Below are 14,224 nucleotides of genomic sequence, written 5' to 3'. Positions count from 1 at the left end.
AAAAGGGAGTAGCAAAGGACTTTTGTACCGTGTCAGAGCGCGCTCTCCAACTCCCAGTCCGTTGTGAAACCCTCGCGTGGCTGGCGTTATTTTGGTCGTCCGATCACAACTGTGTAATACTCGTTTGCGAAAACAACCCACAAAGAATAAGCAGATAGAACCACCCTCCCAAAGACCCGAATATCATGTATAGCCGCACATGGTTGGGCAGGTGTCGAGCTGACCGGTTCCAGCTCGCAACAGGTCAAGTGGTAAATTCAAGCATAAGATCGTTTCATCTCAAGGATGTCCTGGGGGCTTTCCCGAGTGACCGTGCACGGTATCCCCATGTCCCGTCTGGGACGTGTCTGATCGATCGTCGCCGTCTCGATCATGCTCATCCACTGTCCAGTTCGCGCGCAGATGACTGCTTTCACTAAAGTTAACCCTCTTGTGGCCCTTGGTCCATTGACCTTTGTCGCGCTTCTTCGATTGCTCGACTTCTTCTTCACTGACGCTGGCACTGTCGGCCTCCGCATCTTCCAATGCCTTCTTCGCCCGAGTCCTTAGCTCGGCAGCTTCGGCGGCAGCCTTCTGCGCCCTTGACTGCTTCCGCCACATGCTTGCATATTTTCCGCCCAGAGCGATGAGTTCTTCGTGCGTACCACTTTCGACCACGGTTCCATGGGAAAGTACCAGAATCTGGTTGGCGTTTACGATGGTGCTCAGTCGGTGGGCAATGATAATCATCGTCCGTCCTTCCGCGAGCGTGTTGAAGGATTCTTGAATCTTCTCCTCCGTCTCCGTATCCAGGGCCGCAGTGGCTTCGTCAAGCATGGTGATACGGGGATTTTTGAGTATTGTTCGGGCTATGGCGACGCGTTGACGTTCTCCGCCAGACAGACGCACGCCACGTTCACCAACTTTGGTTTCGTAACCGTTGGGAAACTCCATGATGCGGTCATGAATCGAGGCTGCCTTACAGGCCTCGAAGATCTCCTCATCTGTGGCGTTTTGGTTGGCATATCTGAGGTTGTACATGATGGATTCATTGAACATGTTACAATCCTGGGGCACCACCCCAATGAATTTTCGCAGTGAGTCAATAGTGATGTCTTGGACATCTCTACCGTCAACCTTGATATGGCCCGAGTCTGGGTTGTAGTAGCGGAAAATTAGCCTCATAACTGTACTTTTGCCCCCACCAGATTCGCCAACAAGCGCAGTGGTCGATCCAGGCGGACAATGGAAAGTCAGTCGGTCAAGGGCAGGTCTTCGCTTGTCGTAACTGAAGCTGACATTGTCGAATATTATATCCCCCGCACATTCTTCCAACTTTTCGGCACCTTCTCGGTCAAGAACATGCGGTTGTTCTTTGAAGAGTTCCAGCATTCTCTCGGCGTTGATGAGGTTTGATTGAATCGACCTGTAGAACGTCCCGAAGAAGTTCAGAGGTCCCTGCAACTGAGCCATGTAGGTTATCAGAAGCACAAAGTTGCCCACGGTCTGATCCCCTTGGGCAACTTCGAAGGCTTCGATGAAACTGGCGATCAGCAAGGCAACCATAAAGAGTGCCCCCTGCACCGTGTTCATGTAGGCCAGAGTGACATCCACCCAGTATTCAAAGTTCTGCATGAGCTTGATCGAGGATCTATATCGGTTGAATTCGTAATCTTCCGCGTTGAAGTATTTCACCGTGTCCCAAGAGTGTAGAGAATCGTTCTTCACTGCTTCCATCTCTCTTTGAGCATTGACGTAGTTTCGACGCAGAGTGACTCGCCACGACGCAAGACGTATGGTGACATATATGTAGAGAAATGTCACAATGGCGACAACCAAGCCCAAGTAGGCGTCGAACTTGATGGTGAGGTACACGACCGCGACCACTAGATCAAAAACCATCGGCCCAACCTGGAAAGTCACCATTTCGAGGAATGAATTGATTGAACTTCCCTTGTTCAGGGCCGAAATCAACTCGCCAGTGCGCTTTCCGGTGTGAAACTCTGCGCTGAGACCATGCACATGCTCGAAGGCGGCGGTTGAAATGGCGCGGTAAGAGTATTGCTCCACCGGAATCCAGAGAATCGATCTGGCTGCGCTGAGGATCCCCTGCGAGCCTTGAAGCCATCTGAACACAATGTACAACGCGATATCCAACCAAGGAGCCCGGACTCCACGGCCGTCATCGCCGGACAGGGCATCCGTAATTTTGCCTACCATGACGGGGACAAAAACATTGATGACTCGCTGGCTGATCATGATGAGGAAGCAGGACCCGGCGAGAAGTTGGAGTTTGAAGGACTTTTTGGGCCAAAGATAAGGTATCAGCAAGAGGAACCCCCTCAGATATGCAAACCAGGTGATATTTGGAACCTCAGTTGGCTTGGCCCAAGCGTCAACTTGTTCCTTAGGTTCTGATGATGGGGCGTTTCGCGGATCGCCATGACGAGCATGGCCATTTGGTCGTCCTCCAGCCTCAGCGTCTGCGGCGAGTAAAGGTCTCCTCTCATCCTCGGTGGCTGAAGCCAGCCCTTTGGGTCTGCCCCAATTGAACTTCAGGACAAGGAAGAGCATTGACAAGCCGAGGAGGAAAATAAGTCGGCTAAGATTGACCACGACTTCTAGCGACTCCCATCCGGTAATCTTCTCCCTATACTTGCCTCCCTGCTGGTTGCCCACCCGAGGTTCATAGTGAGGTGCGGTATATATCCTGAGACTAGCCGCGATGATGATGACCTCTAGAGGTAGTGCGCAAAGCCACGTGACGAAGTGCGCGGAATTTGGGGAGGGTTTCGTATCTAAGATTGAGATGAAAACAACGAGCCAGAGGAATGTTGACGCAATAACATAGATCTAACGTTGTAAGTTGCGGAGCGAGAGAGAGTATTAAGCGGACGCGAACATACCACTGCGTTCTTCCCGGGCCACCATTCGTCTTTTCGATTGAGCAAAGTCTCGAAAAGCAGAATTGCTGCATTACCCAAAAAGGTCAAGACAATAACCGCCTGGCCGATCTTGAAAACGGTCTTGACTGCAGGCGACAGATCTTTGATTGCCGCGGCCTCCTTGACTTGATTGGCGGATCTCCTTCGAATCGGGAGAGGTCGCCCACCAGGCCCTCGCATAGGATGAATTTTGACCTTGCCTGTGTCATCAGGGGCGGTCTTGATGCCATGATAGACGAATGCGACGACAAAGACGATGAGTAGAATGGCAGGATAAGCCGTTTTAGTCACGTTCAAGACCCGCAGAGAGGCTTGAATCGCACCCAAATCTGGCTCTGCGGGCATGTTCACCCGATCAACCCCTCACCGGCGACGACGATGTTCGTAAGAAACAAAAAAACAAAAATCGAGAAAGCCTCCCAGAATTAAAAAACTGAAATATTAGGGGTTGCCCTCTGTCAGGTGAACAGATACAGGGTCTGCTGGATTCCTGAGGGCCTCGCTGTCGCCTCCACCAAAAAGTGCCAGAGGAGTCCGCTTGTTTCTGGTGCCTCGGTCGACGGAAAACGGGGTTGGAGGACCGGAAGGCGATTTGAGAGACGGCGGGTTGTTTTGCTGGGAGAAAGAAAACAGATGTCAAAGGGTGTGAGCGAGGGACGAAAGGAACAATTACAACAACGAAAGGAAAAGGTGTTGAGGAGGGAAAGTTAGCGATTGTCGTCGTTTGGCAAGTGATGTTTGCAAGAGTGTAGATGAGAAGCGTGGTGAAAAATGACGACGTAAGTTCTCGAGTTGGCCTGTTGGTGGCGATCGAGCCAGGCGGAGCGATCTGGGAGGCGACAAAGCTGGGGCGGGGGGTTTTGGTGGTCTGGTGGTCTGGTGGTCTGGTCTGGTGCAATAGCGGGAACGGTGTGGTGTGTAGTGTGTAGTAGGTGTCTTAGCGTGTCGTCCTTTTTCCCTCTTCGGTGGCCGCTTGCAATTCGCAAGGGCCTGGAAGGTTTTCAAGCCAGCTTGTGATAGATCTGGCGCATCAAAGTTCACCTCTTGCTCTGCAAATTGCGCCTGTCGCGTGACAACCAGCAGTCGTGATTGGACCGATGTAATAGTCCCCGTAATGGCCCGTGAGCTGAGTACAAGTAGGCAAGCCTGGAGTGCCTTTTCTGCTGAAGATGGGGCCCGACAAACGGCTCAGGTGGATGGGCGTTGGAGTCAATAGTAGCGGTGACGGTGGGGACTTGTCTTCTGGCCAAGGAGGCACTGAGGCTCTAGGTGGCCGCAGTCTGGCGCTGTCGTTGGTGGAGGAGCTCGAGGGGAAGGCGGAAGAGGGGAGTAGTGGGTGGCAGCTAAAATATGTCACTGGACCTGCGCAAGACGTCCCCGTGTCTAGCGTTAAGTACGTGGTACGTCCCTCAAGGACGCGAAAGATTGCAAATGTCAGATGTCAAATGTGCGATCTTGAGAAGAAGATGGAGGTGAAAAATCCTTCAGTCTGGTGAGACAAGAAAACAAATAGAGGTCACCCCGGACCAAGTCGACAATGAAGCAGGACCCGAGAAGAAGCAGCCCGATTTGAAGTGACGGGAAGACACAGAGGGGCAGTTCGCAACTGGTTGAATTGACAAATGTTGATATTGTCTGGCAGTGGAGGAAGAGGAGAAGGACTGCGGTCCCGAAGGACGATGCTGAGGCAAATATACAAATCCATGGCCGGTGATACGGGGGGAACTCTCTGAGAGAGAAGTGAGGGTGAGGTAGATGATCTCGCTAGCCACCAGTAGTAGCTCGATCGACTACCAAGGTAGGGTATCGGATGATGAAAGGGAAAGCTGGATTAGATTTGGGACGAGGTTGAATCAGACATCAGTCGAGGCTTCTGCTGGACATCCGAAGCATGGAAATGTGCGCCGCAGGAGAGCAAATGCAAGGAATGGTGGATGGTGGATATGGGATGTGGATGGAGAATGGACGATGAGGAGTAAATGAGAACAAAAGTCGCTCACCGCCAGCCAGAGCATCCAAGAATCTGCATCCGAAGTCGAAATATCTAGTAGGTACAGTAGTCGCTGCCAACTGGCACCTTAGCAGCCTCTCGCCGCGCGAATGGCGAGAGACCAGCGACGGGATCTTCATGCCCAAGTCCAGGCGACTCGTCCGGATCTCGAGGCCCCTGGAATCCGGGGCACGCCTACGACGAAGCACAGATGTCGTGGGCATGTAGCTAAGCTAGCACGCCTAGGGAGGTTCCATTCCGGCAGGGGCCTCGGTCTGTGGCCGAGTGGGAAATGCCCATGTACAAGCACCAGCAAGGAGCTTTAGCTTTCGACTTCTGTACCAACAGAATGGTTATAGGAGAAAGGGGAAGCACTTGTCTTAACCGTATTGGAGGGGCCTGTTCAGAAGCTCCCTAACGTAGGGCAGCTAATCATGACAGCTATAATGGATACCTATACCATGTCCCAATGGGAGAATAAAGGAGGAAGTTACGGGGCCCAAGACACCTTAAGATGCATCATTTATCCGGCATCATTTTGTGCTGTAGGCATGCCTGGAGGTACAACACATACCTATTTGTACTACCTACCTAAGTAGTCAATGATTCCCAGGAACCAGAGGACCTACAAGTACTCGGTAATCTGTTCATCTAGGGAGAAGGTATGTATGTAGGTACCTCCTAGGTACTGTGCCTGCCCTTCCCCCCCGGGAAGTAACAACTTAGGCATTGGCCCTAGCTGGCTGGGCACCATGCAACCCATGTTAATAGGCTATGTGGCTAGGTAGGTGGCCTGCAGCAACACTTAACTACAAGCTTGCTTCCCCGAAAACTCCAAGAGCCACCCCCCCTAGGTCAGGCTAAGCTTGCGTAAAGAGAGCATTTCCGCCCAGCCAATTGAGGCTCTGCGATGGGAAACTCCACTTCCAGCCTTGCACCCACTCGCTCCCGACCACCCCATGTTTAGCAGTTCTTACAATTCTCTCAATGCCTCTTGGTTGCCCTCGCTTTGCTGCAACTCTGCCGTCGCTTTCTCATCCTGCAGCCACCTTGCAGCACCGCAGGTTCTTTTCGCGCTCGTTATCCGCTCCAATGATGGCTGCACCCGCCAGCCATGAGCCTGACCCGTCCTTTGTCGTCAGCAGCCCTCTCGTCATCGATATTCGGGACATCCGCGGATATCGTTGAGTCAACAGAAGAGCATGTCTGATCCTGCTTCCTCCGAGTCGCAAAATCTTCTTTCCCCTCCACCGGCTCCTCCATTACCGCCAGGCCGTCTGGGCCAATTGCAGAGAATTATCGCTCCCTGGGGCAAGCACAGTGGTTCCAAGTCGCATGGACTCCCAGTGCAGGGCGACCATGACGATGGTCTGCGCCGAATCACTGGCATACACACCTACAGGCATGAGTGACTGCTTGCTTCATCGCTGTTGTTGTCGTCGACGTATTGACTGACTACAACCAGCAGCTCGCATTCCTCCCGGACGGCCACGCATCGAACAGGCATCCCCATTGCCGCCCTCGATATCAATAGACGGAAGACGCATGCCGTCTTGGCCGGGAAAGAGATTCTGAAAACAGTGCGTGTCCACGATGGCAAGGTCACCGAAGACCTGAACATTCGGGCGTCCATTAGCTCTTACGCTGCCGCCCACTCCTCTTCGCAGTTGGATAGAGCCGACAAGCGGAGGGAATATCTTCCGGCAAGAGACGTCAAATGGTCGATAGGGCACTGGGAGCACATTATAGCGACCGCAGCTACGAATGGTCGCATTGCGCTGTACGACCTCAATGCCCCAAGCCCAAAGACCGAGTTGGCGTGGCTCCATGAGCATACCGGACAGATCAACAAGTTAGACTTTGATCCTCATGCCGGCTATCTTTTGCTATCGGCCAGCCAAGACAAGTCGGTCCGACTTTGGGACTTGCGACAGCCTCAGCGTGACAAGTCCCGCATCAGGTTCGAGGTGCGCAGTGCTGTCCGAGACGTCCGATGGTCTCCGTTTGACCCGTTTGATTTCGCAATCTGCGCGGACGGGGGCGTCGTTCAGAAATGGGATGCTCGCGTACCCATCTCGCCGAAGCTGAGCATTAATGCACATGAAAAAGCCTGTTACTCCATTGACTATCACCCTGATGGCCGACACCTTGTATCAGGTGGGTTCGACAAGTACATCAGAGTGTGGGATTTTCAGAGCGAAAAAAAGCGCCAGAAGCCTGTTTTTCAGCTCAAAGCGCCACACGCTATCAGGAATATCAGGTGGAAGCCGGCCTGCAATGCGCCGGAAACCGGCGAATCAACCTTTTGGCAAAGCACTCAAGTCGCCGTTTCATACTATCACGACGATCCTCGGCTGCACATCTGGGATCTCCGGCGCCCACATCTGCCGTTTCGCGAACTCGACAGATACAACATGCCTCCTAATGATCTCCTATGGGCGGATGAGGATCTGCTATGGACGGCGGGTGATGAGGGCATTTTTACGCAGTGGGACATCAAACACACATCGCCCTTCCATAATCAAATTGCTTCATGTACCTCCACGTTCCTCCCAGATGGAGAATATTACACATTTTCTGAGGCAAGAGAGGTCCCGCGAGTGTCTTTCTTGGAAAATGCAGCAGATGGCTTCTTGAATGTGCCGCCAGATAAACTGAGCAGCGGTGACGATGGCCCGACGAGCCGAAGTCTTACCGATGATGAGGGAGGACTCGAATCAACAGTGGGGACAAGTATCCGTCGTCGCGAAGGTGTAAACGTGCCTTCGAGATCTACCAAATTTCATGGAGACAGTCCGTCGTCAGCGGAGGATAAACCGTCGGTGCTCCCACTAGATGCCGCTATCTTCAACCGTCCAGACCTGTTTAACAACAACCAGGTGGGTGCGAGTGGCTATATTCCTGGCGTCGCAGCCGAGCCGCAAGTGGTTGAATACCTGGCTTCTCACTATGCAGTTCCTGCAACAGCCGATGATAACAAGTTGTCTCCAGACACAATACTCAGCCGTCTGCAAAACGCATTCGACCAGAACGCAGCTGCTTGTGACGCAGTGTCCATGCACCGTATGGCTCAATCTTGGCGCATTCTGGGAGCGGTCATTGTTCCAGAAATCAAGGATTGGGCGGACGGGAATCGTGCCAGCCGTCGAGCCGATGCTGCGAGAAGACGTGAGACTTTGGAAAATTTTCGAGCAGGAGGACACCGGCCTGGTCTCTCTCCGCTGGCTGGACTTCCTGCCAGGGGCTTTAACCCGAAGTTGGATAGCAAGGGTCAGAAGCTCATCAGTAGTTTGTTCAAGGGTGTCAGTGCAGGCGACCGGCCGCATCAGGTCTCCGAGACGGACAGCACGTCGAACATGACGACGCCGTTGGCCAAACCGTTACCAAACTCACCTCCGCCGAGCTTGAAGAGACGGCCCATACCGATCACTGAAGAAGGGCTGGACAACATTGCACCATTGCCTCCCTCGGTCCTGAGTTCGCACTCTACGGCAGCTGCAGCTGCTCGAGCTCTGATGGGTTCTCCCAATCACACAATGGGCGTAGATGCTGCTTCCCCCGAGCTCCTCAGATCCGCTGAAGCATCCAAGAAATTTCCAACACAAACCGGTTCGCCGGTCTCACCAGTGAAGAGGCCACGATCCGAGTTTCTCATCGAGCAGAAGACGACGCAGAGTTGGAGCCAAGAAGATCGTCGAGCAGCACTACGCGATTACCGCATCCAAGCTCGCCCCATATTCTCCTTGGCCGAATCAGCCAAAGACGTGGCCTCGCAAAGTAGGCATGACTCGGATGAGAGTTTCCCGATGTTTTCGGTATCAACGGACAGTTCGCATCGATCCAGGTCAATTGAACAGTCCTTTGGCTCTCCTCGTTCAGGGGCGAGGACATCTACGACACTGTCGGCGAAGGAAGCCGTCTCTAGCATGGACGATGACTACGACCTATCGTGTTCGGATGACCACGATGGCAGGAGGCTGAGTCCCAAACAAGGGAGGCCCACCACGCCGGACGACAACGATATTGGGGTGTCTGCTGTCGAAACCCCGCTTGACATGAGCTTTGGCAATGATGCACAAGTCGAGCCCTCCACATCACCTCTGAAAGATGAAGGCATATGGCATCCGATTCCACAACATGAATCTATGCCACCCTCGCATGTGGACACGGCTGCATCGTCGTCGCCAGATATTTTTCTCTTTGAAGAGGGCGTCTCAATGACCAAGCCACGGATACACACGTCGAATCCTATCCGAGGCGAGGCGAAAATCCAGACGACCGGTAATGACAACCAACACCAGGGGAACGGGTCGTTTAGCCGCCTCTCCATGGAAGAGTTGGACCATGAGACGTACCTATACCAAGATTTTCGGCCCATTGACCTATCTAAGTATGAGCCCAAATTACCGTTTGCGTGGTCATCGCTTCCGTTGATATGCCAATGCATATTCTTCGATATGGAAAACGGGATCGGCCAGGCGCAATTTGCGGCTCATCTGCTGATGCATGTTCACCCATACTTTTTCCATGCAAACTTTCGCAGATTGAGGCGAGCGCAAGATGAGATCGGAGACAACCTCGCCGATCGGTTGATGACGCCGCACCTTGGACACCGGATAATCGAGGCCATCTTCGAGGGCCACATTTCATTTCTAAGGCAGATGGGTCTGTTTGAATCGGCAGCACTGCTGAGAAAAATGTGTGTCGAGTTTGATTACCCAGGAGTCTATCGGTCACCGTCAGGCAGTAAGCAGGCTGGTGGCAGTCTTGGCAATGGGGATTCAATGACTCTGTCCATTGTCTGTAGTAACTGCCAAGGGCCGCTGACGGGAGAGAAGGGATCGTGTGAACGGTGTCGGCAAGTTCGATCGGTTTGCCCGATCTGCCAATCGCTCAGAGATATGGTGGAGAAGCATACCGGTCTGGATCTGGGAGCCCAGTCGCAGTATTGGGGCCATAATGCAAACATGTGGATGTTCTGCCAGGCATGTGGACATTCAGGACATGTCCACTGTCTAATGGAGTGGTTCAGTCAACCTTTCAGTGAAGGGAGATGTCCAACATCAGGCTGCGGTTGCGATTGCGGTCCAGGGCTGACACGAGAACAGCGCATGCAGCAGCAGGTCAGACGGGAGGATGAAGCCAAACTGATTCGAGGCCCCAAAGCTGGGACTGGCACAGGCGGCTCAACCAAGCGAGATCTGCTGAGAGCGACGCCTAGCCCTGCGGTCGATAAGGCACGAGTGGCACTCCGCAACAGCTTGGCTGGGGAGCGGGCGACTCAGAGCGGCGACGAACGGACTTTGCCCGGTAGAAGAGGCAGTAGTCGAGGACGGACGTCAGCATACATCAATTCGAAAAAGAGCGTTCGACTGATTACACCAGGAGAAGAGAGCGAACAGTCGCAGCCACACACTCCCAATCGTTAGTTGTATCAGGGTTGACTGAGCGCGGAGCTTCACACGAAAAGAGATGTCGATCAAGGCAGCCTGCGAGTGTGATGTGTCTACCGCCCACAGGCTTTGGCTCTCGCGCCACCATTTTTAGGCTCGGCTCTGTTATATTCCCCAGTCGTCAGCTTAGCGCCGAGCGGAAGCTCGTCAGTCGATGTATTATTGTACTTGTATGTCCTCCCTCGGTAGCAGTGGCCGTGGCCGGCGAGTTCCTCCTCACGGGGCCTCTCAAAGTATGTCTAGAAGCACGCAGATAGGCATAAGTTTTTGTCAGTGGAGCTGCATCCGCACTGGAATGGGAAGGTGTCGAAGGACGGAACATGCGGAAAAGGTCTTCAGCTGTAGAGGGGCCATGAGATGGCCTGCATTAGCCTCAGAAGTGAGCTCCGTTTTGGCGGCATCCAGCTTTTGTCCTTGATTTTTCGGCTTGTAGAACCGCAATGGAGAGACGAGGTTGCAACGCCGCGTGATAGCAATGACATCGAATTCCACGATCGGCTGGGTCAAACGGGGATCGAAGGCGGGAGCAACAGCCTGTCTAGGTTACTCGGTCGTCTGTACCAAGTAGGTAGAGATGGACGCGGGGCCAGGTAGAGACGACGAACTAGGACTAGGTGTGCGGAGGAGGTCGAGTCGAGCTTTGAGTCGGATGTGATGATGATGTCGGTGGTTGTTGCTTGCAGACTCAACTACACCGTGTTGGTAAGTAGTACCTCGTAGTGGTGGCAGTTCGTGATGGTTGCTCGGTAGTGACAAAGCTGATTGACGGGTGTTGACTGTATATGGAATTGTGTGGAGAGTCCAAGTTACTCACTCACTCAGTCAATTAGTCGGTCGACTTTGTCGAAACTCCGGTGCATGAGGCTCGTCCGTGTCACATCACAGGTCCTGCAGGTTCACCCTTTCTGCAAATCTTTTTCCCTCCGGATCTTGTGCTTCCCGTCCCTGTGCGAGTAGATCTTTTTCGTCCCACCATGACTGGTGCCTGACAATCTCCTGGACATGTTTGGAGGGGGATATGTCTCCCTTCCCTCCACTTTTTCTAGGCGAGATTACAATCGACATCATCAAACCCCATATTCCAGGGTTCTTCCAACTGGTAAGGTCAGGGCAAACATTGCCCTGGATGATGTATCAGAGAACTCACAACTCACGGGTACCTGGACCAGGCACGGCAGGGTGGCGAGCCTCAGGGCTTCGACTCCGCCAGCCAACCCTCAAGTCCGCCAACCAGGACGACACACCAACATCCTCTAAGCCCTCTACACCCACCACACCCAATGGCGGTCCACGCCTTAGTGCGCCTCTTCCTACAAACGGAGCCGCTATCGGGGCTGACGTGCGTTTTGACACGAGGTTCGGCCTCACCATGATTCGCTCAACAACGGGTTCAACTAAGCTTTTTACAGCATGAAGCCAAGGTGCAGAAGAGTCGGTCGATGGGCTAGGCAGGTGGACACCAGGGCACCAGTGGGCCATGTTGACAGGTAATCGGTTCTGGGTCACCAACGAGCAGAAAAAAGAGGCGGGGTTGGCCAATCATACCACCAACACCAAGGGACTAGTATCCGAGGATAGTAACAAGTTGCTGAGGCGTGGGCTGGGCTGGGCGGCGTGGTAGCTCGAATGGGCCTAGGGATCACTCTTCGAAGTCTCTGCGCCTCCGCCATCAGCAGCCTCTCGTCCTTTCTCCTTCCCATGGTCGGCAAAAATCCTTCAGGGCCTTTGCATCTTGTCCTCATCCGGTTTAATGTTCGCCTGAGCTGACAGACTGCGATGCCCAATTGGATGCTCACCTCAGACCGGTGATCCAGTTTGTTCCTGCATCTGGTCCAAAGGTGGTTCCCGACTCTCCGATCAAGTCAGTGTTGGGCGCAGGATGACTGACAAGGATGAAGTCAAGGCAAGGACCTGGACCAAGCTAAACGTGCGCCGAACGAAGCGGCGGCCGTTCCAAGCTGCTAACATGGGCGTGGAGGAAGTCGACCAGTCAAGTGGGCGGAGCGACTGAGCCTAGTTCACCTGGCCACTTCTATTCCTATCGCATTCCTAATCCCACATGATCGAAGGCCCCAAAAAAAAGCAGAAGGCAGGTTAAGGCAGCCAACCTATTACTGAACGGAGCAGTTACAGGTTTGGCCTGCAACGCTGTTGCATTAAAGAGAACTTGCCTCCCACCCTGAGAGGTGAAATCTTTCCTCTCGGATCATCAATTCAGCTCACATCAGAACAATCACTTTCATTTTTTGCAAGTCAGAACAGGTCACTCGTTGTCCTAAAAAGCTATATAATACTATCGCTCAGCATCGCACCACCAAACCCGCATTAATCCAATCACCCTAAAGAATCCTTTCATTTCCCCCAGCAGACACCATGCGTTTCTCCAGCATCATCGCTCCAGTCAGCTTGGCCGCTCTGGCCTCTGCCGCCCCAGCTCTCAACGCCCGTGGGTACGGAGACAGCGACTCGTGCATTCCCTATAGCATTGCCATCGACATTGAGACGCAATGGATCTCGACCCTCACCAACTTTGACGTCAACGTGGCCACCAACCTGCTCGCCCCTGAGCTTGTTGATACCTCGGACTCGATCAACTACATCGCAGGCATTCCCCTCGGCGGCCCGACCTTCCCCAGCGCCCAGGCCTACATTGCCGGTCAAGGCGCTCAGCCCGCCATCGGATTCACTCTCCTCGGCACTGATGTCGTGACCTGTGACGGCTACATCGTTCTCCGATGGATCGGCGCCGTTGGCCAACAGACCTACCCATCGCAGGGTATCACAATCTTGAAGGCTGTGCAGAAGGGATCTGATGCGACCGTTGGCCCCACTGGCTGGCAACTCGCCGAGATCCACACCGAGTTCAACTCTGCTGCCTGGGTTGCCGACATTGGCGGCACCTGCCCTCCTCCCTCTGGCACCGCCCGCCTGGCGAGGAACTAAGTGACGATGGCAAGGAGGAGAGATAGAAGTGGAGGAATAGAGTGGTGTGAAACGACAGGAACGAGGAATGGGAAACGCATCTCATACTGTTACTGGGAAGAGCAATCATGTCGCATTAGCAGCTCTTTGTTTTTTATCTGAAATCAACCCTGGAGAAAATAGGTAATGGAAATCATCTGCCGCCCGGGTCCTCGGGGCTGCCATACTCACAGAACTTGGTCCTTTTTTTTTATTCGTACATACGTCTTTTGCCAGCATTTAGCGTTTTGTTTTTTTGGTTTGGTGGGTGATAGAAACAACAGAACAAGAACCAGAACATGGGTATAGAGGTCTCCCCACAAGGAATGCCAATGAATTGATCACATCACATCGCATCGCATCACCTCATCTCTTAGTCGAGCAGTGAATCAGTCAATTAATCAAGCAATTGAGCAGTCGTCCATAACATACTTCTTTTTGTGGCCCCCGAGGGGGGGGGGGAGGGGTGGGAGGCGGGTGGAGGTAAAATACTCATGATAACCCCATGCACACGAGCAAGGTACACGGTGTAGGATCAGGATGGGGTATCTATACACACTTTTGCAGGAACCTTTTTCGGGCGGGGTGGGTAAAGTGTTCGATATAATCTGTACTTTTGTACTTCTGTACTTTTATGTGTATGCATGTGTGAGAAGCGTAGGTAGCGTAGCGTGGCATGGTGGTGTAGTAGTGTGGTAGTGTGGTTTTCACAGCAACCTCGCAGTGGGTAGGTATGTACATATGTATTCCGTATGTAGGGAGAGTACGAGGGAGGTACGAGGGACGAGAAAATAAACTCATAGGCGTTCCTGGGCGTCCCCCTGGCTTCCCTGGGGATCCCTGGCTGGGCGCCTGGGCGTGGCTGGGGTTCCCCGCGGTGGATTGTGGGTGGATGC

General features: G+C 53.3%; 3 protein-coding genes across 3 annotated transcripts; 2 read left to right on the top strand and 1 right to left on the bottom strand.

The window, feature by feature from the left end:
• Positions 1-279: 279 nt before the first annotated feature.
• On the bottom strand, positions 280-3,269 carry AYO21_09335 (hypothetical protein; the record flags this gene model as incomplete). Its single annotated transcript, XM_022659271.1, has 2 exons — positions 280-2,832; positions 2,886-3,269. The coding sequence occupies 2 exons, from the start codon at positions 3,267-3,269 to the stop codon at positions 280-282; spliced, it is 2,937 nt and encodes a 978-aa protein (XP_022508394.1).
• Positions 3,270-6,116: 2,847 nt separating this feature from the next.
• Positions 6,117-10,343, top strand: AYO21_09334 (hypothetical protein; the record flags this gene model as incomplete). Its single annotated transcript, XM_022659270.1, has 3 exons — positions 6,117-6,322; positions 6,380-9,660; positions 10,006-10,343. 3 exons carry the CDS (start codon positions 6,117-6,119, stop codon positions 10,341-10,343), a joined length of 3,825 nt encoding a protein of 1,274 aa, XP_022508393.1.
• Positions 10,344-12,740: 2,397 nt separating this feature from the next.
• AYO21_09333 (hypothetical protein) lies at positions 12,741-13,310 on the top strand (the record flags this gene model as incomplete). The annotated part of the gene is made up of 1 exon (XM_022659269.1): positions 12,741-13,310. The coding sequence occupies one exon, from the start codon at positions 12,741-12,743 to the stop codon at positions 13,308-13,310; it is 570 nt and encodes a 189-aa protein (XP_022508392.1).
• Between the last annotated feature and the right edge of the window lie 914 nt (positions 13,311-14,224).

The sequence above is a fragment of the Fonsecaea monophora genome, assembly GCF_001642475.1.
Source record: "Fonsecaea monophora strain CBS 269.37 chromosome Unknown Scaff91, whole genome shotgun sequence".
NCBI classification, from domain to species: domain Eukaryota; kingdom Fungi; phylum Ascomycota; class Eurotiomycetes; order Chaetothyriales; family Herpotrichiellaceae; genus Fonsecaea; species Fonsecaea monophora.
The sequence above is the reverse complement of the archived record's forward strand: the minus strand, read 5'-3'. Positions and strand labels throughout refer to the sequence as shown.